This window comes from Nomascus leucogenys, chromosome 17 (genome assembly GCF_006542625.1).
Source record: "Nomascus leucogenys isolate Asia chromosome 17, Asia_NLE_v1, whole genome shotgun sequence".
Lineage (NCBI taxonomy): Eukaryota > Metazoa > Chordata > Mammalia > Primates > Hylobatidae > Nomascus > Nomascus leucogenys.
This window is the reverse complement of record NC_044397.1, coordinates 18,698,563-18,725,326: the sequence shown is the minus strand read 5'-3', so window position 1 is coordinate 18,725,326 and position 26,764 is coordinate 18,698,563. Positions and strand designations below refer to the sequence as shown.

General features: G+C 42.9%; 1 protein-coding gene across 6 annotated transcripts in view; it reads left to right on the top strand.

Moving 5' to 3' along the window:
- TANC1 (tetratricopeptide repeat, ankyrin repeat and coiled-coil containing 1) overlaps positions 1-26,764 on the top strand; it is a 263,097-nt gene that overhangs the window by 160,197 nt on the left and 76,136 nt on the right. For 3 of the 6 annotated variants that reach the window (XM_030796064.1, XM_030796062.1, XM_030796060.1), the window contains exons 5-7: positions 6,248-6,352; positions 19,195-19,325; positions 20,416-20,602. In XM_030796064.1, the coding sequence (XP_030651924.1) occupies positions 6,248-6,352; positions 19,195-19,325; positions 20,416-20,602 (423 nt within the window). The remainder of the gene's footprint in view (positions 1-6,247; positions 6,353-19,194; positions 19,326-20,415; positions 20,603-26,764) is intronic. The other 3 variants (XM_030796063.1, XM_030796061.1, XM_030796065.1) reach the window with 2 other exon arrangements.

Below are 26,764 nucleotides of genomic sequence, written 5' to 3'. Positions count from 1 at the left end.
GGTCCCAGCCCACACCTTGAACATCAGAATCTACATTTGAAGCCTGTGCACATTACAGCTGGAAAAGCGGCAGCAGCAGGATACCAGTGCCGGGGGGGACTGGGAGCCCAGCCCTGGAGACATGCCAGCTCCTAGAGGAGCTGGTTGTCAGCTAATACCGGACGGTCTTTCCTTGTTGTTGTTGTTGTTGTTTTTGTTTATTTTATGTTTTTATCCACAGACAAGTCTTGTCTTGTTTTTAAGAGCCTCCTGCCTTAAAACATACCCAATAGCTGGAATATCGTGCTTTCTGGGTAATTACTATGTAGTATTACGTTGTGGTTAATTTGGGGAGATTAACCTTGTAACACTTGGTTTAAGTAAAAGGGGGAAGTTAAAAGTAGTTTATGCTTGAATGTTTTGTTTTAAACAAAAAGTCGTGAGGGGAAAGGTGCTGGGCAGTAGTTTTCCCTGAGTAGGTGCTTGGGGAGATGGATTTTTCAGTCTGGATCTCTGTTGATAAGGACTGTGGCTGCTTTATGTGGGGGAGTGTTCTGTATAGATGGCACAGCGATTAGTGTCATTGTGGTTTAATAGGTGGTCATATGTGATCGGCACTTGGTGACTGTGATGGCTCCTGACTGTGTGGCCTGCAGTTATTCTGTAGCCGCAGCCTGCTTAGCTGCCCACATCATGGGCTCCAAGTGTCCTTTGTCCCAGTATCCTTTTGTGTAATAGAGGCAGTATTGCTTTTCTTTCTATAGGGCGTTTCTTCTTTTCTCTCATTCCTTAGTTTGTTTTTTTAAAGAGACAGGGTTGGCACAATCATAGCTCATTGCAGCCTCGAACTCCTGGGCTCAGGCAGTCCTCCCAAGTAGCTGGGACTACAGGCGTGCACCACCGTGCCCAACTCAGAGTTCCTTTCTTAACCTGTGTCAGTTGCTGTCTTTCAGCGTAGGTCTTTCCTCGCCTGCCTGGTGGTCCTTGGCTCCTTATTTGTATGAAAAAGCTGATTGAAAGGGGTACATTGAGGGCAAGCTGTGCTGCAGCATGATGGTCAGGGATCTACCTTTCTTGGGGTAGGGGGGTCCCCAACTATGATTATCTTTAGGCCTTCTCTTGATGAGCATCACCAGAGAGGAATCCTTCCATCTCTTCCTGCCGTGGCCTATAAGCTTGGCTGTCAGATCTCATAGCTGTGGGCTGGGGGTGGGAGATATGTCTCGGGCCCATTAGTCTGCATGTAGAATATTTCTTAATCTCCTTTTTCCTTAGCAGTTACAAGTTTAAAAAAACACGAAAAGAAAACAGCACTCATGAGTTTAGCTCTTGAATCTCTCTCCATGGTCTCAGAATTGAGCCTTTTCAGAGAATAAACTTGGCCTCCAGGATGAGGAAGTAAGCCTCCAGGCTTAAATTCTGGAATGGGGGTCTCACTTTTCCTTCAGTAGTTTTCAACCAGCCACACTACTGGATGTCACCCGTGCCCCTGCCTTCCGATGGGCCTGCTGTCACCGAGGGGCTGGCCTGGGCTGAGCCCTCATCACTCCCCCTCCCCCCACCCCCACCCAACACTAACCTTTCTGCTCTGCCTGCTCCACTGCTCCTTGGCAATCTGTTTCCTACCTTCAGAGGCTTGGTTTCTGGCCAGTGGCTCTTTCTACTTTCCCCACTGGTCTCTCTCTAATCTTTTTGCTACAACTTTAATGGTGTTTTGAGAGGGAGTGGAGGCAAACATGTATCATCTGCTCTGCTTAATGCAAGGTAGGCACAAATTCTCTAATGAGTGATTGTGGGGGACAATAAAACCTATGGCTATAAATTTATCTTGTTTTACAGCACTTGAGGTTCAGCTGTTTGTGAAAAGCAATTTAAATACAAGGATCATGCAGGAGAACAGTTGTTTATATTCACTTAATATTTCCTCTAGTAAAAGTTAGGGAAGATCAGAGACAAGTAGGATGCATAAACTATTTGCTGCCTCTGCAGCCAGCGTCCATGGATGTTGATGACTGGGTGGTGGAAGTTCCCAGTGCCTGGGCTTTTTCTAGAATTGCATGTTTAATCCAGATTTCATAGTTGTATAAGTGCTCAATGGTGATTCAGTGCGTGGGCTTCAAAACTGCGTAGACCAGGGTATGAATTCCTTCCTGCTTTGTCATGTGTGGGCCAAGTTCAGATAAGAACAACTTATTTGAACCTCAGTTTCCTGACCTAAAAATGAGGGAAATTGTACTTTTCTCCCAGAGTTATTAGGAATGAGTGAATTAACGTATGTGCATGCTTTGCCTTGTGTGACCACTGAATATATGTTTTACTTACTTTGGTATATTCTAGGTCTCCTTTGGTATGTGACATTACTATGATTTACTGTGCCTGAGAACCAGGTGGGCCTGGTCTTTGTGCGTGGCTTTTCCCCTTGTAGCAAGAGGTTCGTTTGCTCACCTTTAGGGTCTGGGACATAGTAAGGCCTCAGTTAGGGGACATGAGGAGGGAGGGGTACAGTTTTGTTTTGTTTTGTTTTGTTTTGTTTTGTTTTGTTTTGTTTTGTTTTGTTTGAGACAGAGTCTCACTTTGTCGCCCGGGCTGGAGTGCAGTGGTGCGATATCACCTCACTGCAACCTCTGTCTCCCGGGTTCAAGCGATTCTCATACCTCAGCCTCCCAAGTAGCTGGGACTACAGGCACATGCCACCACACCCAGCTAATTTTTTTTTTTTTTTTAAGTAAAGATGGGGTTTCACTATGTTACCCAGGCTGGTCTGGAACTCGCAAGGCAATCCACCCGCCTCAGCCTCCCAAAGTGCTGGGATTACAGGCGTGAGCCACCGTGCCAGGCCTGGGTACAGTATTTGAACCTAGGTCTGCCCAACTCATGAGTCCCTGCGTTGAGCACCCTGGCTCCTCGGGGTTGAGTCTATGAGTTAGGGGTTGGATCTGAATAGAACCGTTCTAAGACAGTGAAACAGGCAGGCACGTGGTTGCTTTCTGAAGGCTCTGGGTGACACTGGGTTCCAGGATCCAGACATTTACAATAACCATCATACATTAATGAAATAGCCCACATTTTAATAAAGTTCTTACTATTAGAGAATATTTTTGAAGACTCTGTTGGGTAGGTAGATTGGAGCCTGGAAATAGATCTCTTTAGATTTGCTGTTACTGTACCCTGAAGAGTTAAGGGGAGCAGAAATATAGGCACTTCTTGAACAGTGGCCATGCCTGCTCATTAGGCAAATTATCAGGCAATAATAACAAAGAGCTTTACCTCCCCAGGTCCTTCAAATGGACGAGGGCAGATGAAGGGAAAAGATGTCAGCAGTTCATTTTACCTTAGGGAGTAGGTGGCAAACCAAAAGTGTATATGGTTCTTGTCTTTGCGTTCTTGTCTTTGTTCTGGTTCCTTTTTTTTTTTTTTCTTTTTTCTTTGAGACAGGGTCTTGCTCTGTCACCTTGGCTGGAGTGCAGTGGTGCAGTCACGGCTTACTGCAGCCTCCAACTCCTGGGCTCACGAGACCCTCCTACCTCAGCCTCCTGAGTAGCTGGGACTACAGGCAGACGCCACCATGCCCAGCTAATTGATTCCGTTTGTATCTGTCCTATTCAGGCCCTTTTTTCTAGTTTATGTCTCTTACACAGCAAATAGTTTAGCTCCACCCCCAAACCCCCACAAGTCTTTTCCCTACGCATATTTATATGTGGATATATATGTGTGTGTGTGTGTGTGTGTGTGTGTGTGTGTGTGTTGTAGATAAAGTCTGGATACTGTTGAATAGCCTACATCCCACACTTAGATTGCAATTATATGTTCCCTTCCCCCTGTAACCATTCCATTTTAATCTTTGTAAAAGTTCCCTTTATGACAGGGTTAAATTATGAAGACCGCCATGTGATTAAATACTACATGAATCATTTAAAAACGATGGTTCCTAAAGTTTGAAATACCATTCTTATTTGTAAAGTATTATTAGCTTATTTGATAACAGTCTAGTTTAAGATGTAGTACACCCATGTAGCTGGCTAGGAATTGGATTATTTTTATAGTAGTATAAATGCTTTTGCGGTATGCCTTTAGATGGCAGTATCTCTCACCATAAACCATCTTTTGAACAGAATTTCTTAGATGCAGAAGGCGTTTGAGACAGAAGGATGGTCTATCTGTATCACCCCATCATGACGCAGTGATGGAACTGGGCTCCTGGGACTGTCAGGGCTATGGCCCCGGGCTAAGAAGAGGGGAGAGTTGTAGATTCTTGCCTGCATGTCTTCCACTACCCCTTCTCTTACTGATGTAAAATGTTTCTTATCTCTGTGGTCTTGCTAAAAGCCGCTTTAAGGCAACCAAGGAACACTAGAATCAAGGGAGTGATTTTGGACCAAAATGTAACAGAATAGGCAGTATTTTCTTTTTTTTGAGACAGGGTTTCACCCTGTTGCCCAGGCTTGAATGCAGTGGTGTGATCTTGGCTCACTGCAACCTTTACCTCCTGGGCTCAAGTGATCCTCCCACCTCAGCCTCCTGAGTAGCTTAGACTTCAGGCGCACATCACTGCGCCCAGCGTTGTTTATTTTTATTTATTTATTTTTTGAGACGGAGTCTTGCTCTGTTGCCTAGGCTGGAGTACAGTGGCGTGATCTCGGCTCACTGCAGACTCCGCCTCCCGGGTTCAAGTGATTCTCCTGCCTCAGCCTCCCAAGTAGCTGGGATTACAGGCGCCCACCACTGTGCCCGGCTAATTTTTGTATTTTTTTTAGTAGAGACGGGGTTTCACCATCTTGGCCAGGCTGGTCTCGAACTCCTGACCTCATGATCCACCCGCCTCGGCCTCCCAAAGTGCTGGGATTACAGGCATGAGCCACCGCGCCCGGCCTCTTTGTTTATTTTTTTTATAGAGACAAGGTCTTCACCGTGTTGCCCGGGCTTGTCTCAAACTCCTGGGCTCAAGTGATCCTTCTGCGTTGGCCTAAGTGCAAGAGTTACAGGTGTGAGCCACCGCGCCTAGCCTTTTAATTTTTTTTTAAGCAGTTTTGTTTAGGTATAATTCACATCGATACAGTTCACCCATTTAAAGCATACAATAGACTAATTTTAAATATATTCATAGAGTCGTACAACCATCCCTACAACTTAATTTTAGAACATTTGCTCACTCTAGAAAGAAGTCACATATCCTTTACCATTACCCCACAGGCCTGCATAGCCTGCATAACCCCCAGCCCCTGGCAACCATTTATACTTTCTGAAAGATTTGGCTATTCTGGGCATGACATATGAATAGAATCATACAGATCCTTTGTGACCAGCTTCTTTCACTTAGCAGAATGTTTTAAAGCTTCATCCATGTTGTAGCATGAATCAATACTTCATTCCTTTCTACTGCCCAATAATATTCCATTGTGTGGGCAAAGAACATTTTGTTGTCTTCATTTGATGTACCTTTAGCTAGTACAAATGGCGTTACTATGAGTATTCGTGTACAGGTTTTTGTGTGAACATATATTCCCATAGGAGTAGAACTGCAGGGCCATGTAGTAACTCTGCACTTAACCTTTTGAATGACTGCCAAACTGTTTTCCAAAACGGCTGCATCATTGTATGTGAGGGTTCCATCCAGTCTTACGAAGAATTCCGGATTTTCTGATGATAAGTAGGGGCTGTGGGAACAGGAGGTGGGAGATAAGCCTGTTGGTCTCTCCTATGTCTGACCCGCTGGCTGGCTGCTGTGCCCCGCACAGTTACTGTGCGTCACCAGCCAGATAAGATGCCTGCGTTCTTGTGGCTGGTGCGCGGACCGTGTTGCTGTTACAGGCCGGCTGTTTGTAATCCTTGCCTCCTGACTTTAGAGATACCAAGCAACCAAATCGTCTTTGTCCCATCCTTGTCCCAGTTAGAGGAAACTCATAAAACCCTTCATCACAAAGCAGTCCAGGTTTGAACATGTCAAAATCACCCACTTGATCAGTAAAGACAGCTGTAGCGACTTCACAGCAAGAGAGCAGCTTTTGTTTTTGTTAGGGTTTACATTTTCAAATCTGAGCTTACTCTTTTCTTCTTTGGCAGGCCAGACTGGACGTTCCCTCGTCTGTACTGAAATTGTGTGTGTGTGTGTGTGGTGTGTGTGTGTGTGTGTGTGTGTGTTTAAGGGAGGGGAGGGGACTGGCTCTTCCTCTAGGCATATTTGGGTCCTGGTAAGGACGCACACTGTACATTCCAAGGCTTTGTTTGCATCTGGAAAAAATTAGCCACACTCAGATCTTTCCCACTACAGGTCCCGTCAGGAAGCCCAAGTATGTGGAAAGCCCCAGAGTGCCTGGAGATGCAGTTATAATGCCATTCAGAGAAGTACCCAAGCCAACAGAGCCTGATGAGCATGGTAAGAATGTTTTCAGTGATTTCCTTCCCCCCTCTACCAAAGATTTTATACAGTGACACTTCATTTCTGAATGAAACTTGAGTGTCCTTGCAGTACTGCTTTGCTGAGAATGTATTTGGGAGGTATTTTCCCCGCCAGCAGTTACAGAGATCTGTTTGGCTAACGCAAATTCTTGGAAATTGTATACCTGGCATAGAAATAGTTAAGTGGGTACATATGCATTATTTAAGGATTGAGTCCTATTTCCTCTGAATTTTGACCTACCAGGTCTTGGAAGATAGGAAGCGTCACCCAGTAGATTGCTTCCAAGATTTTGTTTTGTTTTTAATACTCTACTGCTTGAGAAAATTCAACAACAGGCTTTGGCTGAAAAGCTGAAACTTTAACTGGACAAAGCATGTAATTGCTAGCTTTAAAAAAAAGCATTTGGTGTCTTTTTGAGGCTGCTTTTTTAACATCTGAAGTTTTTCTTTAGGGGATGTTGAAGTAGGAGCAAAAAAAAAAAAACAAATTGATGGAAATATTTTTAAAGGCATTTTATATGTATATATATTTTATACCTGGAAATATGTGTGACATTACAAATTTGTAGCATTTAACAGATGTATTCATAGTTGTTTATTTTAAAAAATCAATTCAGGAATTTTCCTGTTTGTTCCTTTCTGGGGAGTCCCCAACTCACATCTCTCTTGCCTTTAATTTGGGTGTTTTGAATTTCCACTCTGTTTTTCTGCAGAAACATGGGACTAGGAATCTTGTTGTATGTAAAGGGGCTTGCTTTATCCTTAGTGTGGACACAAGTTTATGTAGCAATGCTGAAAGAGAACTTGGGAAAGAGAACTCAACCATATTTTTACTTTGGCATATCTGGCACCTTCCTCTGCCTAATTGTGGGTGGTAGGAGATACAGACCCTTTATGTTCTAACCCCTGTGTGTGCCTATTGTGTTGCTGGTGCTGTATGGCAGGGAGTGGGTAATAAGTAGGACGTGGGAAGACAATATACTGGAGTGGTGGTAAAAATACAGCTAAAAATGAGCTGTGAGGAAGGATCAGCAAAAGCTGAAAACTGGGAAGGGAAGGGGAGTTTGGGACATGGGGAAAAGATGGGGCCAGGCACTGGGCACTCTGGGCAGGCAAGAGGTGCTATTGTAGGTGTCTTGGCATGAGAAATGCCACCCTCTTTCTTTCTGTCCAGGCACTCATTGTGTGGTTGAGGGAAGAGGATTTGAGCTGAGGATTTGTGCACAGCGAATGTTGCTGGTGAAGGTGGAGATTCCACTGTGGTGTCTGGTTAGGATAGCCAGCTGCTGGTACATGAGGCCTCTCTTGATTGTGCATTCACGCGGGCAGGCAGTCTGTTCTCTCTCTCCTCGATGTCCTGAAAGGAAAGTAAAATCTATCTCTCTGTAGTGAGTATCAGTCATCAAATGTCTAAGCTGTCTGCCTGGCTCAGATTAAGCCTGCTACCTACCTCTTCCCTTCTTCCCCACCCACCAAAGCCTTTGTAAGCCCTGGTCAATTATGCCCTTGGCATTTTGGCTGGCCTAGGCTCCATTATGTAACCTCTTCCTCCCTGGCTGGGAGTATCATTGAGGTTCTGTACAGGGATTGGGACCTCCTCCTCCTGGTGTGGGAGTGGGGGTAGAAAATTTGGATTTTTATTAGGCAATGGAAGGTTATAAATAGTTCCCATTGTTAACTTTTCTCCCTTGCTCAAAGCAGAATTGGCCACCTTTCTTGGCGAAAGGAAGTGTTCTTATGCTTGGCTGTGGGCTGAGCTAAATTTCAAATGCAGCAATTGGTCTTGCTGGAGTGGCCTGAAGTTTGCATGTGTGCTCACTCCTGAGACCTGAGCTTTCTGATTTGGCATCTTTAGTCTCCTGGGGACCAAAATTATGAGATCCATGGGCTACAAATACAGGACCAGACATTTCGGTTTCGCCTGAAATTAAGAAGCAGGATATGTTTTCATTTTTGTTAAGTGTCTCGGGAGCAGGTGTAGTTCACGTCTGTGGGTGCATGGTCTTGCCTGAAGATAGCCATGTTGTTGGTGGATGCCGCAGCAGGGTGAGCTTTCTCTTGGTTGATGAGGAGAGGTGGCTGCCTAACAAAGTCGAACAGGACAATTAGTATAGAATGGTGTGTTTTGTAATCCCCATGGAGTCCCTTAAATTTCAATGGGGTTAATTAAGTCTGCCATATCAAAGTGTAAATTTTATCCAGATCACTGAACCCAAAGGAAATGATAGAGCCAACTAAAACTAATTGAGTTTGAGTGTTAACCCGGGTGTGTACAGATACATGATGGGCAAACCCTCATTTTTAGGGTTTAATATCAGCATCATCACTTAAGTTTTACTTTAAAATGTGGTCTTCTGTTATCTATATTTCCTTTAGACATTCTTGTTTAAGTTTCTAAGACACTTTTCTGGGTGCTGTCAATAATAGCATGCCAGTATTCACCAGACTAACAGACTCCACTGAAAACAGCTCCTTGTGAAGTGCTTTTGAAATTTCCCATGGACTCGTGAAATATCAAGTTATTCCTAAATGCTTGAAATACTTTCCTGCCTCACTTTTGCTTTGGTCATGGAGCTCCATCAACTCTTGATTCTTAGCTCTCTGTTTGGATTTTAAATCAAAGGAAAACAAACCAAAGAACATTTTGAATTTGCTTATTTATAAGTAATTGCATTTATGTGTGATGCATGTTTTAGCCTTTTGGGAAGTGTGGGTTCAATGATATAAGAAGATGAATATTTTTTTCTGTAAGCAAATAACTTGTTTCTTAAAGTTTGCAAGCTGGGCACTGTAGCTCACACCTGTCTGTAATTCCAGTGATTCAGGGGGCCGAGGCGGGAGGATTGCTTGAGACTGGGAGTTTGAGAACAGCCTGAGCAGCATAGTGAGACTTTGTCTCTTTAAAAAAGGAAGAAAGGAAGGAAAGGAAGGAGTTTGCACTCACCTGGAAACATCTTTAGGAAAACACATTCTATCTTAGTGTGTTTAAATATATTTGAAACACAGCATTTTCTACTCTAGGAAAAACGGATGACTTAATAAAATCATCAAACAAAATACAAAGCCCATTTTCCTGTCAAATAGTCCTAATAATCTGTGTGTCAGATAGAATAAGTTCTTAATGAGTAGGCTTCCTATTGCTAAATCAACATATTGTTTAGGGGAAAACTCATTTACCCACAAAACAATATCTGCCTTAAGGGAAAAAACCTTCAGATAAATTAGAGATGATTATTATAACAGGATCCATGCTTTATTTCTTTGATTTAGGGGCAACCATAGTTTATTTAGGTTTGCATTAATGTATTTCTAGCTACTTGGGCAAGTTTTGAGGAGGGGTGAGAAAGTTTTTAGTCTCATAAGTCATTGCTTTGTGAAGATCAATCTCAAAATTTGATGAAACTTTTTTTAAATGATATCTTCATGTCAGTCAGTGATGAAACTTTTTTCCTGGCAGTCTGACTAGCAAATAAAGCTAACATATATGAAAGAGCGGAATAGTTCAATGTGAAACTATCTTCTGGGAGGAGAGGGTCTTTAGTTATATGCTTAAGTAAATATTTTGACACCTTATGTTTTTTATTACCATTTTAGATGGTCAAACAGATACAGAGGATTAAAGAAGTATAAAGCATAAAGGGGCTGGGTGTGGTGGCTTGCGCTTATAATCCCAGCACTTTGGGAGGCCAAGGCAGGAGGATTGCTTGAGCCTAGGAGTTTGATACCAGCCTGGACAATGTAGTAAGGCCTCACATCAACAAAAAGTCAAAAAATTAGCCAGATATAGCGGTGCGCCTCTCTGGTCCCAGCTACTCAGGATGCTGAGGTGGGAGGATTCTTAAGCCAGGGAGGTAGAAGCTGCGGTGAGCCATGATCACATCATTACACTGCAGCCTGGGAGACAGAGTGAGACCCTGTCTCAAAAAAAAAAAAAAAAGAAAGAAAGAAAGAAGAAAAAGAATATAACTGAAGAAAATGCATAGTCAGGTTTTATTTCTTAAAACCCTTTCTTTCCCAAGAGGTAACCTTGATCCTGCTTTAATTTTTAGCTTCTTAGAATGGCAATGCAACATTCAACCAATGGTTGAATGAGGTTTTATTTGATGGAAGTACAGAAAAGGGGCATACCTGGTATGTGTGCATAGAAGAGAGACTCTTGGAAGTAGAGTATCCATTCATTCTGCTTTTCCTTGAATAAGTATTACATTTCTATGCTGTGAAAAACCACTATGCTAAATGCTATTTGAGATGGGTTATCAAGCGTGGGTCCTGTCTTTATGGAGCCTTAGAGTCTGGCAGGGGATTAGAGACCTGTATACAGAGTGACTGTAATAAAGGAGGAAGTAATGACTAATCCAAGCTGTGTGATGAACTAGGAGTTCAGCAGATGGAGATTCTCTTTTTTTTTTTTTTGAGATGGAGCTTCACTCTTGTTGCCCAGACTGGAGTGCAGTGGCACAGTCTCAGCTCACTGCAACGTCCACCTCCTGGGTTCAAGCAATTCTTTTGCCTCAGCCTCCTGAGTAGCTAGGATTACAGGCACCCGCCACCACACCCGGCTAATTTTTGTATTTTTAGTAGAGACAGGGTTTTGCCATGTTAACCAGACTGGTCTCAAACTCCTGACCTCAGGTGACCCACCCGCCTTGGTCTCCCAAAGTGCCAGGATTACAGATGTGAACCACTAGGCTTGGCCAGCAGATAGAGATTCTGAGCATGGAAAGACTTAATTGGAGCTATGCCTTAAGATGTACCTGTTGTCTTAGTTCAGGCTGCTGTAACAAAAATACCATAAACTGAGTGGTTTATAAACAACAGTAATTTATTTCTTAGATTTGTGCAGGATGGAAAGTCCAAGATCAAGCTACTCTGCAGATTTGGGGTCTGGCAAAGGCCTATTTGCTGGTTCATAGACAGCCATCTTTTTGCTGTAACCCCATGTAGTGGAAGGGACAAACAAGCTCCCTCATTTATAAGGACACTAATCCCATTCATGAGACACAGACATTCAGACTATAGTACGTGGCAACACAGTAGGATGGAGTGGGACTGGAAAGAGACTAGGGTTAAGAATGATTAAAAAATTGTTTTAATAGTTAAGTGAGAGGATAAAGTCTCAAATTAGATCAGTTTCAGTGAAGAAGAGGTGGTGAATGGAAGATTCTTGAGGAATTGCAAGGACCTGGGAACTGGAAAAGACAGAGACAACAACTCCACGCCTTTGAGACCACATTAAGGGACACCGGAGGAGTGGGGTTTGAGTTCAGTTTCAGGCATGTAGACTTCGAAGTGCTGGCAGAACATCTTGGCAAGTGTCCAGCCACCAGTTGGAAAATCATACTGGGTCTCAAGAAAGAGCTCAGGATATAAACTGGTCAGCAAGTTGCTTGGAAGTAATGCTATGAGACTAGGCAAGTTACAGTAGGGAAACAGGTCATTGACAAAAGAGGGCTGAGAAACTGGTATTTCATTTGTGAGCTGAGACAAAGATGCAAGGAGCACCAGCAAGAGGGATAGGAAAAGACCACAAAAGAGCACAGTATTCTGGTAATCATGGATTTTTCCCTCTGTGTGTCTCTTACAACAATTGCCACTTTCTACCTTGCAGGACAGAGTGCTTGCAAGGCCGTAGATCTACAGGAAAATCAAAAGAAAAGGTGTATTACAAAAAAGGAAAAAGAAAAATTAATGTGCTTAACAGGGCTGTTTCAGGAGACTTGTGAAGGTCTGTGAGTTGAAGTTATACTATGTGATAAGGAAGTGGAATTGGTGAGAACAGACAGCCCTCTTACCCCCAAGAAATTAAACAGATAAAGATGGGAGATCAGTTACTAGGATGAGAGATATGTGCAGCTGTGGTTTTTATTTAACACAGTTGTAGACTTAATTCAGAGGTTCTGATAGTGTAGGCTATGGACTTCTAGGTGTCCCCAAGACACTTTCAAGGGTTTGTGATGTCAAAGCTCTTTTTATAATAATACAAAACCCTTTTGTAATAATATGGAGAAGGTATTTACATTTCCCTTTGTTGACATTTGCACTGATGCTGCAAAGGCAATTGTCAGTAAAACTTCTGATACCTTAGTATATGTCAAGGCACTGGCTACACTAGTAGTCCTGGTGTTCTTCACTGCCACGTGCTGGCATCACAAATAATAATTCACTGAAGAATGTCCTTGACGAAGCATTAAAAGTAATGTTATTAAATCTTGACCCTTGGAGACCCATCTTTTTAATATTCTGTGTGATGAAGTGAGAAGTCTGCATAAAGCCCTTCTGCACGCTCTGAAGTCTGATGGTTGTCTTGAGGCAGAGCACTTGTATGATTGAATTGTAAGCTGAACTCGCTACTTTTAAAATGGAATATTGTTTTTATTTGAAAGAATGACTGACAAACCGTGGTTATTCTGAAGGTAGGTATTTGGCACACCTTTTCTTCAAAAGGAATGAAATTAGCCTTGCACTTCAATTAAAAAAAAAAAAAAATGGCCAGGCGTTGTGGCTCACACCTGTAATCCTAGCACTTTGGGAGGCCAAGGCGGGTGGATTGCCTGAGGTCAGGAGTTCGAGACCAGCCTGGCCAACATGGTGAAACCCTGTCTCTACTAAAAATGCAAAATTAACTGGGCGTGGTGGTGGGCGCCTGCAATCTCAGCTACTCAGGAGGCTGAGGCAGGAGAATTGCTTGAACCCAGGAGTCGGAGGTTGCTGTGAGCCAAGATTGCACCACTGCTCTCCAGCCTGGGCCACAGAGCGAGACTCTGTCTCAAAAAAAAAAAAACAACCCACCAACCCTGACAGGATTAGTTGCCAATGATAAAATTTGACATTTCAAATGAAAATTAGGTTTTTTGGGAAATTTTACACCAGTCACATTGAGCTTGATGGTTTCCCAAGACTTTTCAATTGAGATTTCTGGTAATGTGATGTTTTGATATTATGTGATAACATTTGTCAACATTTGCAAAATCTGCAAAACCATTATTTTCCAAATGACCCAATGCATAATGTTACACAGTCTTGCATGGGTAAAAGATCCATTTAAAGTATAAAACATTGGATCTTACTGTAACAGTAAAAATTCATTGATGCAGATTGAGTCAACAGTGGAACTTAGCTTTAAGAAATTGCTGTTTCCAGCACTTGGGGAGGCTGAGGCAGGTGGATTGCTTGAGCCCCAGGAGTTCATAACCAGCCTGAGCAACATAGCGAGACCCCTTCTCAAAAAAAAAAAAAAAAAAAAAAAAAAGGAGGGGGAGGGAATTGCTGATTGTCAAGTTTTGGCCAGATGTCAGAGAAGAATATCTATAATTAACTAAAAAGACTCCTCTCTTTCCCAATTACGTATCTGTCTGAGGCTGCAGTTCTTCATGTGCTTGAACCAAAAGAACTGATCCTCACAGATTGAATGCAGAAGAAGTTATGCAAATCCAGCTGTCCTCTATTTAATTGAACATTAAAGTTCGTAAAATTGTAAAAACATTGCCATTCTTCTTAACTCATCTTTAAAATCAAAAGTACAGCTTTTTACCTATGTACCCGTAAGTTAAAAATTAGTTTTTTAATTAAAATATTGTTAACATGGAGTTTTATAACCTTAAAATGAACTAACATACAGTTTAAAAATTCTTAGTTTTAATACCTAGTATGATAAATATCAATAGACATAACCCTCATAAGCCTGCAGTCCTCCATTTTTAAGAGTGAATTCTGAGACCAAAAAGCTTAAGAACCTACTGTACTGACTCTAGAGGAAGGAAAAGAGGGAGAAAATAAAAATAAAGATGAGAAAATTGATCCAAACTCTGATAGTCCTCTAGACTTAAGAGGATGAAGACTTTGAGTTGAGTGATGGATGACTAAAGAAGAAGAGGCTAATTCAGCAGGCATTTTGAACGGAGAAATGGCAAGTTTGGTGATAATTTCAATGTGGGGTGGATGACATGAAAATTTTGAAGGTAACCTGCATGATAACTATGTTTTGGTATTACAGACCAGAAACAACAAATTATTGACAGAAACAGAGCAGGTCCATGGATGAATATTCCTTTTTATTTTTATTTTTTTGAGACGGAGTCTCGCTCTGTCACTCAGGCTGGAGTGTAGTGGCACAATCTTGGCTCACTGTGACCTCTGCCTCCTGGGTTCAGGTGATTCTCCTCCCTCAACCTCTGGAGTAGCTGGGATTACAGGCATGTGCTACCATGCCCAGTTAGTTTTTTTGTATTTTCAGTACAGGCAAGGTTTCACCACATCGGCCAGGCTGCTCTCGAACTCCTGATCCACTCGAACACCTGATCTCTCAGGTGATCCATCTGCCTCGGCCTCCCAAAGTGCTGGGATTACAGGTGTGAGCCACCGCATCTGGCCAATGTTCCTTTTTAAATACTGTTTTTGGAAATCTAAGGAGGGAGGGAATGGTAATGGCTAAGAAGGAGCAGACAGAAACAGGAAAAATACTTGTAAGTAGGAGTCATGGAAGGCAAGAGGATAAGCGAGAAGCAGGTCATGGATAGATAGAAGCAGAGGATTAATGTCAAACCAAGGGCCTGTTTCATTTAGCAGACTAGATTCACAGTGCTGTCTTGGACACTTGGTATTAAGTCAACTGTTCAAGGTCACATGGTGATAGGTCACATGATAGTGAACTGACGAATGTGGTCAGCAATACTCAGTGTTCTTTAGAGTCTGAGGAGGACGAGAGTGGAGGAGAGACTCTTCTCTATGGAATGATAATACTTGGTGATCGCTAGGGACCTGCACTCCTCCCCTGGCTTTAAACAAGAGAGAATGATTGGAATGGAAAATGAAAGCAGTAAGGTGCAGGCCAAATTGGGATGGTTTGGTAAGCAGAAAAAGGAGGGGGTTTGTTGTCACGGAATAGTGAGTTTACAAAAACCTACTTGAGGCAGAAAAATTATGAACAGAAAGTTATGTAAGACATACATACAAGCACGTTTGAAAGTAGATATGAACTTGTGAAACCAGAAAATAATCGCAAGGAAGTGTGGGCTCTTGGTGTTAAAGTTGGTAGAGATAATGACCAATTCTATAGCATCTTGTGGTTTATAAGCTGTTTCTCACACACATTGGTTTTGAGCCTCACAACCTGTAGGAAGTGGGTATGGCCACTTCCCTCACTAAGAAAGTGCAGTTGAGAGAGGTTCAGTACCCAAAAGGGTCTGGACAGTGGTTAGCACTGAGAACACCCTGGCTTCTCAGACAGTGGCGGAAGATGAGAAGATGATTGTAGAGGATACTGATGGTTTAAAGTTAGATGGCAGTCGGGGAGCTGGTCAGTTTGTGGACTGCTCCTTAGCATTTGTGCCCCCAAATATGGTCCACAAGGGGGTGAGTAGCTGAATAGAGGCAGCCAGAAGTGATTCAAGAACTTCCCTTTACCTTTCTCCATGCAGTCAGCCTTTCACGCTGTGTAATACTGAGGGTTCCATGAATGTGCTGCTGGGGGGAATATCGTTCTCCACTTGCCTAATGGATTCCTAGGGCATGTGAGGCCAATTATTCTCTCATCTCCAAATATAGCTGTCATACAGTTGTCAGATATTTAAATCTGTGAAATGCAAAGTGAAGTCTTTTCTCCAGCCCTCATCCCACAGGTATTGGGTAATGTACACCCATTATTGATCAGTGATTTAATATTAACTACATGAATGAAAATAGACTTGCTATTTAGAGTGGTCCATTTGAATTTGACTTGGAGGTGCTTTTGTAGTAACTAGCTTAAAACCATCTGGCTGTTCAGATCTCAGTATTTAGTGAACAACTATGCAAGTAGACATGTATTTCCATTTCACAGCATGTCCATGTGAGTTCCTAAGCAACTCATCTCTCCCAAGATGGCTCAGTGACACTTCTCCCAGGGGGTCCTTCTGCCAGAGTAAGAAGTTCAGTGAGAGAGGGCTCTGTGCATTAGGGAAGGGAGAGATTCAGACAGCTTCATGTGGATTAAGGAATTCAGACTGAAGGGGACCTTTTAAGGGGACGATCACTGGGTTGACATTTTAGAAGACAGAATAATATGAAAAGACAGGTGGGAAGCCTTTGGAAGAATACAGTTGCAGTGCCTTAATGGATATAAACATGAAGTAAATAATGTCTGTCCATTCATCCCAACCCCGGGTAAGGGTTTAGAACTTGGGTAGCAGCAAAGTCCAGGTTGTACAGTTAAGGAGAACAGTTGATCATGAATTTGGGTGTCCCTTTTCCTTTTTTTTTTGGAGACAGAGTCTTGCTCTGTTGCCAAGGCTGGAGTGCAGTGGCACAATCTCAGCTCACTGCAACCTCTGCTTCCTGGATTCAAGTGATTCTCCTGCCTCAGCCTTCCGAGTAGCAGGGATTATGGGCATCTGCCACTACGCCCAGCTAATTTTTGTATTTTTAGTAGAGATAGGGTTTCACCATGTTGGCCAGGCTGCTGTCAAACTTCTGACCTCAGATGATCCACCCGCCTCGGCCTCCCAAAGTGCTGGGATTACAGGCGTGAGCCACCGCGCCCGGCCTAGGTGTCCTTTTTCAACTCAACCATTAAAGCTGGAATCACCACTGCTCCCCAACTTATCTGAAATGGGTTGGATGGTAAGTTGTTTTTGGATTTAAAAAAAAAAAATGAAACACTTGAGAACCTGGAGTATCTGTTTGCAGACACAGTGTAGAGGCAGCAGCCACTGTGCTGGGGTGTTGTGGTCCCCCTGCTGCACATATGACCTACATAGGATCAGGGTCCTCCTGCCAGTCCCAAGTGAGCCGCAGGCGTGGCCTTGTTTGTTGTCGAGGTGAATTCTGTGGAGCCAAGCTCCTGCAGCTGTTCTCTCTGCCTCCATGGCAGCTGCCAAATGGGAGTCGTTTCTGGCTCTCCACACAGTGTTTCAGGTTGAACCAGAAGCTAGACGTTCTGGGGCATAATCACAATCGGGAGCAGTGTGGAGATTGTTTCGAAAGGGAAGCGTGGTGTGGAGTGGAGAAACTGCGGAGATCTGTCCCCTCACCCACTTCTTCCCCTTTCCATCTGCGTCCTGTTCCCTCCCTCCAGCCCAGCTGCCACCTGAGATAAAGTAGCTGCCCTGCCTGGGCCCAGGGCAGAGGCGGAGGGAGGGCGGTGCCATCCTGTTCTGAGGGCCTCACCCCTTGGGTGTGCCTCTGTCTGCTGATCTGGTTTGGTTCCCGCCCTTCTTTCCCAAATGCCCAGCTACCTTGAGAATCAAAATGTGCTTTGAGGTAGGAAGGGACCTCCTGTAGAGCAGCTTTGGCATGTGGTCGACCCGCCCTGGGGTGGCTCCTTTTCCCTGTGTTGGCTTGGGGCCACTGCCCCTTCATGTTTGGCTCACATGGTCCGGAAGCATCAGGGCTCTTTTAACCCAGAGTAGTCAAGCCTTGGTTTCCTTACCCCTGCAGTTTTCCAGAGCAGCTAAAAAACATCCAAGCTGGCAAACCATTCTTCCTACTCCAAACATTAGGAGCTTTTACCAGTAAGCAAGGGGTGGGAAGCTTTTCCTTTCTTGAACATGCTGCCAGCGTAGTTTCCCTTGTAGCTGCCATCCTGGGTGCATGACTTGCAAAACTGATATATGAGTGAAAATAAGACAGATGGCCTTTGCAAAAGCTCTGCTTATTTTGATTTTTTTGGTTCCTTACAAAAGGCGAAGTGAGCATTGATCTTTGTTGGTGCTGTTGTAGCTCAATGGCAACATCACTGTGTTGTTTCCTCATTTTATTTTTCCTAAGACATTTACCCATTATCTGCAGATTTTCACATCTAAGCAAAATAGGTTCATATGAGTCTAGTTACCTAGACAATTAATAAAAAAGAGCAAAATGTTGAGTGACTATGTCATAGGTTACTTATTGTTAAGTTACAACTTTGTAAGCAGCTTGCTTTGTAAATTTTTCATCCCCTGATGGATGCTGATTTTAGAAGGTGAGAGAAGTGTTAGAAGGATGTGAATATTGTTTTATTTATTGGCCATAATGAAGTGCCTTTGGGCTTTTGGGGTACAGGGTTAACCTACAGCTCAACATTTAAATCAAATCCAACCATAAAATTCTCTTAAGTACAAAACAACCAGATGACCAACCTCAGGGAGAACCCAAGAAAAGCTGGGCTTTCCCAGCATTGCTGTGCAGCATTCTGAGAATATAGCTTGATTTTTCTACATCTTTGCATGGACAACAGTGGTACTGGGTCCTGTCTCTTGGGACAAGTTTCACTGTGATTTTAAATTTTTGTTTCAACTTGGATTCTTCACAATTGACCGTCAAGTCGAAATCCTGGTTTTGACTTTCACTACTGTGGGATGTGCACAGGAAGTTTTCCGCCAAATTTTCCACATCGTTCCCCTGGCTTGTTTAATGCCAGCTTGGATTTCAGTTTTACTCCAACACCTAAATAGCCTGGGTCTCTACCAGCATGCCACTAGGGTTTTACCTCATTTCAGCCTCCTGTGGGCATGGACACCCTGCACTCTGTGAGGGTAACATGAAAGATAGGCACTTTTCTTACCCAAGCTGATGTCTGAAGTACCCGTTTTCACATGACTCGGAATTAGGAATCGCCGTCAGATAACATTGGGCTCTTCTGACTCACCCTTTGCACCTGGAGTTTTTGTTTTACTGTTTCCTTAACCTGTCACAGTTCCTTAATTAGAATGTATTGCTAGAGGACAGGCTGCGCTGTCCAACTTTGTGTGCATTTTATAGAAACACACAAAATCACCAGACAAGCAGCTGTAGTGTGAACTCATCCAGATGCGATACTGAAATTCCCCAGAGGGGCATCTTCATTGTTTTCTTTCTTTGTTCCAGAAGCAAAGGCCGATAATGAACCGAGCTGTTCGCCGGCAGCTCAAGAACTGTTGACAAGGCTGGGATTTTTACTGGGAGAAGGGATCCCAAGTGCCACACACATAACCATTGAAGACAAAAATGAAACCATGGTAATGCCCGAGGAAGACACTACATTGCATACCTCTTCAGAGGATGAACGAAGCAATAACCATCTTCTCCCTTTCCTTTAGGAGGGAAGCCATTGTTCAGTTAAATGAGTTCTGGGCTGTTGTGTATTGAAATTTATTTCAACAGTTTGGTTCTGGGTTTTTGCAGTGGGGAGGTGGGGAAAAGGAGAAAGAAGCAGAACATAAGAAAATGTCCACATTAACCTTCTAGTCACCACCCAGAGAATAATGGCTACATGAATTAAAGAGGCTAAAAGAATGCCTTCATAATGCTACTAGTACTTTTATAGCACCATTCTTCTCATCTGGTTGCTTTGGTATATGCTTTCCTGTGCTTTTTTAGCTGTTGAGATTTTGGAGGGTCAGTGGGGTGAGGAAAAGATTTATAGGAGATGAGGCAGAGACAAAATAAGATGAGATCAAATGGTCCATCTATCAGGAAAGCACTTCCCCTCCCAAGGGAGCAGCAGCATGCACCCTGCCACTTCCCAGATGTGATGTGTGCATCTGAATAGCAATGCAGGATGGAGCTTCTACCCTGGTGAAGGTCTCTGCGCTGCAAGGGAGGGTGTCATGCATTGACTGAGAGTGCAGTGGTCACCAGTCTCCTTCCCCTGATTGCAGAGCCCATAAATCTTGAGGAATTGAATCAGGTTGCAGTGTTCGTGAAACATTACAAAAACAGAGTTCCCAGGTTTTCCGTACAGAGGTCAAATAACCCATTTGTCTTCTGCAGACTTTAAATGAAAGGAAGTCTGCCTGTTTGCCATTTCTGTTGTATCAATGTGCATCCTCACTAAATTATTGCTAAGACTGACCTTTTAATAAAAAGGAAAATCACAAAGGAGGGGAACAGAACAAAGATACTGCTCTCTTAAAATTTGGAAGACCACATATACATTTATATAGATAAAGCTCCATGAATCCATATCTATACACACATATCTCTTTAGATTTTTTTAAAACTTCCGTTTTCCTGTTCTTAGTTTTATTGTTTTAGCACAAAAACAAAAGCATGTGTCAAAGCATCCTGTGTAAGCCGTGCTAACTCCTCCTTCCATTCATCTTGCAGTGCACAGCTCTGAGTCAAGGCATCAGTCCTTGCTCCACACTAACAAGCAGCACCGCATCTCCTAGCACCGATAGCCCCTGCTCAACCTTGAATAGCTGTGTCAGCAAGACGGCAGCCAACAAAAGTCCCTGTGAGACCATTAGCAGCCCTAGTTCCACCCTGGAAAGCAAGGACAGTGGAATTATAGGTAAGAAGCACACTGCTCGGTAATGTAATGGCTTGAAGCTCGTCAACCAGAGCATTCACCAGGCACTTCCTCAGAGGGTTTTAGCGTGGTCTGTGAAGGTCAGTCTGCCAGCGCCTGCTCTGTTCTTTGCAGGCGGCACTGACTCCATGTGTAGCTGAGAGAATGGAGCATTGGCTTTTACATTCCTTGATGTTTACTTTATAACAGTCAGCTCATTTGTTAAAAAAAGGAATCCAGATCAGATCTGGCCTGCGAAACAAAAATCTTTGCTCTTCTATATTCAATTCCATTTGTTGGGCATCAGGTCCCACTGGGGCACACAGCAGAGCAATGAAATTCCTGCATATTAAGACGTCGTCTTATCCCAATCTCAAGGTCACTTATTTTCCTGATGATAGCTCAGGCGTATGTTTTGTAGGGTTTCTTATCATGGGATCTGACTGCGTTTTGAGGCCGGAATTTTCTAAGGATGACCTCCCTGAGCCCCTACACCCGTGTAATAAGTGTGGTTGTCCTGAAGCCTAGGGGTCAGGAGACCTGGGTTCCAGTCCTGACTCTTAGGCCGATTTGCCAGGTGACTTGAGCAACGTTGAATTTACCTTTTTGCATACTTTCTTTCTCTAGAAAATTAAGAAAATTAAGGATTTTGATTAATCCAGTAGTTTTCAGTCCCAAGTTTGTATTAGAATCATCCATGGAATTTAAGAGTCTTTATTTTTATATGCCATCCCAGACAGACTGCATTTATGTTTCTGCAGCTGGGCTCCAGTGTCTGTGTGACTCAGGTCTCCAGCTTGGTGCCTTTCAGGTAACAGATGGGTGGGACCCCTGGAGGGGATTATTCAGGCCTTCCTCTGTTCCAAGGTTATATTGCAGTTTCACTCAGAGCTCTTCTGAAAGATTTAACTCCCCTTTTGCTGAGTTATGCATGTGTCTTTGAGGGATAGTTTATGCTTTATTGTGGACTGAATGCCACTTCCATATTACTATGTAATCAAATGGAATGAACAACCTTTGAGCTCCTTATTTTCTTTAGTCACCTGCAGTTTATTTCAAGTGTAATTTGGAAAACCAGGCAGCAGGTTCATCCAGTTTGCACTTTGGAGATTGCCCCAGAAGGTCTGTGAGATTCCTGGGATTGGGTTGTGGACTCTTTGGTGTAGACCTCACTATAGCTTCTAGAGGGGCCCCTCAGCTTAAGGAAGGAGGCTTCTTGCCATAATTTTCAATTGAATCAGAATCTTTTGTGGATTTTTGTTTTATTTTGCCTTCATTCTTTATTATGATGAAATTCACATAACATAGTATTCACTCATTTGAACCATTGGATGGTTTTTAGTATATTTAAAAAGTTGTGCAACTATCACCACTATCTGATTTTAGAACATTTTCATTATCCCCAAAAGAAACCCTGTGACCATTAGAAGCCACACTCTATTTCTTACTCCAAGCTCCCCAGTCCTAGTCAACCAGTAATCTATGAATCTTTCTGTCTCTGTAGCTTATTCTGGACATTTCGTATAAATGGTGGGCCGAGTTTTGTGTAGCAAATTTATATTCTTTTCACTCAGCTTGAAGGCCTTCCAGTGAGCTTATTCTGCTAATTCCCCATTCTCATCTTACCCTGCTTCCCCAGCTGCTGTTTAGTCTAGTTCAGCTAATTTTTCCCAGCGTTACTTCTGTTCTTGTGCCCTATCTCTTCTGAGCTGTCTACCATAGATAGATCTTTGGTATTTATTCTGAGATAACCAGATGACTTTCTTCACAGTATTCTCAGTTCTTCTGAAATTTCATCTCCTGCAGATAATTTATCTTCAAGGATGTGGCCAGTGCGGCATTGTTTCGACAGGCTTTTTCTTTTGAACATCCTGGCCATTGGCATTACATGCCTCTGATTATAACCAAATCTTTTTTTTTTTGCTTTGACAGTTACAAACTTTTCTTGAGACAGGGTTTTGCTCTGTGGCCCAGGCTGGAGGGCAGTGGTACAATTGTAGCTCACTGCAGCCAAACTTCTGGGCTAATGCAATCCTCCCACCTCAGGCTCCCGAGTAGTTGGGACTACAGGCATGTGCCACCACACTTAGCTCATTAAAAAAAATTTTTAACATACTTCGCTATGTTACCCAGGCTGGTCTCAAATTTGTGGCCTCAAGCATTCCTCCCACCTTGGCCTCCTAAAGTACTGTGATTACAAGCATGAGCCACTGTGCCCGGCCCAAACTTTTGATAACTGAGAGCCACCCATTCGTTTATTTCTCTTTCTCTGTCATTGAGATACAGTGCCACAATTTTTAAGGTATTCTAAGGAGAGGAAAGAAATGGTGCTGGTTTGGTTTTTTGTGTTGTCAATGAAAGATTAAACTGCAGGAGGTTCTTAATAGTTAATCTCATACAGTCCTACCCAGTAGCTGACTGATTAGACCCCTCTTACATGTTCCCCATAGTGTCTCAATATTCCCCTTCAGTGTATTTGTTCTTGTTTTGTTATTTAATTTTCTCTCCAGATGTAAACAGAGGTCTCATTAATCCAGCTATCTACTAGGTTCCTAGCATGATGCTGGAAATGAGAAATTAAGGAAAGAGAAGTGTTGCCACTGTCGAGTTGCGTCGGGGGAGGGAACATTCAGTTTATATAGAAGCTATGCAGGATCCCCATTCCACATGGGCTTCATCAAACCTTTCACTCTCTGTGTTATAACCTCTGCCATGATGACAGAGTAGCATATTTCATGACATTGAAGCTGCATTTTTCCTTTGCTCAAGCCAACATGTTCCCATAACTCGGCTGAGCATGAAAAGTGGCAACTGTAGGTGAAAGCAGAAGGAATTAGGAAGTGGCTGGTAAGTCCCTCTCATCCAGAAGACCCCAGCTCTGGAGACCATGTCTCCCACTCTGTTTTCCTGCAGGTTGCAAGGGCTGTAGAGGGATGAGAGAGAGGCACTGCTGTTGACAACATTCCTCTGTTCTCTCTCCTTCCGTGACATGCAGAATTAGAACTTGTTGCCAAGGGACACGCTGGAGGTGTGGTGGGGAGGAGAAGGAAAAGATGCAAGAATTTCCTCTCCAGGCAGACTGTAGCCACAGGTCTTTGAAGAGGCAGGAGTGGTGGGGACAGAAAGGGGAAGAGCTTCCTCTTAAATCAATACAGGGTGTGCAGGTTCCACTGCCTCTTCACAGAGCAGGTTATCTATGACTCAGTTGTGGTTCTGTGATTGCTAGAGTTAGGGGTGTGCCTTTTTCCATCTGAAGAACATGCCTGTTTTTATAAGGTGTAGCCTGGGAATGGCAGCTTTTGGGCATCGTAAGTGTTTCACAGAGTAAACTATTCAAGAGCACCGTGACCCTAGTTGGGCGGAGATGAAGATGAGATACCTTGGCTTCCTGCTTTGGAAGACCTAACAGTGGCTTGTAAAACAGGCTGGTGAGGACCCATGCTCCCAATTACATAGGGCCTGGAGAAGGCAGGAAGAGGCTTTCCATTTAATTTTCCATTTTAAGTAGTTTAATATTTGTCAGCCAGTAGAGCTGGGGTTGGAATGGCAGAGGCTTTGGGGGCGGACTGGTACAAAGTGCACACAGCTGCCGAGGCCTTGCAAGCTTTGGGCAGCTGTGGGCTCAAAGCAGGGTTCCACGTACAGTATTCGCATGGTTTATTCAGAGCAGTTTGGGGAAATTTCAGACAGTGCTAAACCATCCTTTAAAATTCCTGGACCTTTCTTTACTCTTTAAGCTGATTTGCATCATGTTGGTTATATTTAATCTAAATATTTTTGTCCAGCAGATGCAGGGACAGGAAGCTTGTGTTCCCACATGCCCAGGCACCCAGTTTAGAAAGAAATATAAAGTATGTGTTCTCATCAGGACTGCCACAGGGTGCCCTGCCTGTGTTCTGTTTCCACTGCTTAGGGGGAGAAAGGGCAGGCTAGTAACCAGTAGAAGAATTTACTGGGCCCCCTCCAGTCTTCCTCTCTGAAGGCCAGGGCTTAGTAAACCCCTCCTGCCCCGTTTCAACTGTATTATGTTATCCAGAGGGGAGTTCCACTTTATCCTCTTTCAGGAGGTCCAAGTTCTTCTGACATAAATGTCTTTAGAAGTATAATAATTCTGTCATGTAGAAATACCGTCTAAGCTGAATGGGATTAACTGAATTCCCTATGATTATCTTTTTTATTTTTTTAAGTGAACTTCCTTACTCTTTACATGTTAAAATCATTGGCATTACCTAGAAGTTAGTGTCTGATTTTCAAATTTGCAATGTGAAAATCTTCTCAATGTGAAACCCAACTGTACCCAATCACCATAAAATAGCTTTCAGTTACTTACTGTGAAAAGAAAAACTTCACAAAGTATGCTTTTAAAGGTGTTTCCTCCTTGTCTGAGAAAACATTTTTTCTTAGTGATATTCCTTTGAATATGACTTGCTTCCAACTGTTACAAATGGAAACTGTCAGCTGTATTAATCCCAGTTTAGAAAGAAATATAAAGTATGTTTTCATTAGAATGTGTGAAAACCAATCTGATTTTCAAACAAAGCATCACTGAAAATAATGTGTTTTAAAGTGCTTTGAGATAAATTTAATTTTTGTTTATGTACATATTGTGATAAAATTTTAAGTGTGTGTATTTGTTTCAAGAAAATAGGCTATTTCTGCATTTAGGAAGAAAGAGGATAGAGCCTGGATGAGAAGCAACAAAGAAAACCCAGCTTTCCTATCAAAATAAAAAGAAATCCTTCCTATCCATTAATGATAGATGTGCAGAGGGGAAGGACTTATTCTGGCTGAGGGAGGGGCCGTTAAGTCAGTCACTCTCTCCATTCATCTTTTTAATCTGCCTTTACCTGTTGAGATGTGTAATCTCCAGAGTATTTTTGTAGTGTCCTGAATCGGCCTCCTTTGGAGAAACGGTGCTAGGACAGTTCCATGAAGGGAGGGGACCCTGAGGGAACGATGGCTGCCTCTCCCCAGCTGGGTGTGTCTGCCACACAGAGCAGGTATGTCATTTACCTGCCCGGCTCTCAGCACCTGAGCTGGCAGGCATGAGCCGCCACATTCCACCAGGCTAGGTGGCTTTCTGGGTGATTAAGTGCTCAGAATTCAAGCTCTTCTGACTGCTTTTCCTTTGCTTTCCTCATGCTTACATTTGTTTTCTTCTTGCTCAGTTTGAAGCAGAGAGGCAGGTATGCATTTAGACAGGGGAATACCTTCGTAGAGACACTTCTGCAGAAGTAGCTTACAGTAAAATATTAGACACCTGGTTAGTATCCTGCTAGAGTATCTTGCTAGAGTTTGATAATATTTATTTTTCTGCCTAGTTGCTTAGGATGTTTAAAAAAAATTATCACGGGCTGACTTTTATCTTCCTTTGACTCTCTCCTACCTCCTGCTAGGCTTATAAAATGAAAGTGATTCCAGAAGTAGCTTTAGACCTTTTATTTCCTGGACTTTGTGTCCCAAGGGAGATAATCAGATGCAGAGGCACATAAAGATGAATTAATTGTACTTTATTTTCCTTTTTGACTTATTGTAAATTCTGCCCTTTTGATTTTATGCTAATGCTGCTTTGTTGCCACCTGTATCGCCCTGCTCACTACTAAATTGAAATGCTTTGAAATTGATTTGGTAATAACTATTTAGACTGTTTCAAGTCTGGGTTAATACTCATTTTGCTACATTGCCTGCAATTTTTAAAATCATCCTTAATTATAGAAGCCCTTTTTTTTTAAATCTCTTGGGTGAAGAGAAGAATTTTTCTTTATGTATATAATTTGGTAATGTGCTTAATGTGGGAAAGAAATTCTTGGCAATGATTTGAGTCAGCAAAGAGCCTGCTGTACTTTTATTCAGACTGTAGTTGGATTCTTCGGCTGTTCTATTGGTGTAGCAAGCATTTATTGGTGCCTACTGTGTACCAGGAGCAAGCATGTTCAGTACTGGGACAATAAATATAAGGCACAGCATCTATTGTCAAAACTTGTCCACTTGTGGGACTACAAAATGGTCTTCTGTGGAGAGTCTGAGCAAGTTGTCAGTTATTGAGAAGAATTTAAGACATGACAGTGATTGATACCTCTGATGGAAGATGTATGCTGTGGGTGCATAATGATACCACTAATCTAACTCTTTTCCAAAGTCTGGAAAAGGGTCATTAGGCTGTGT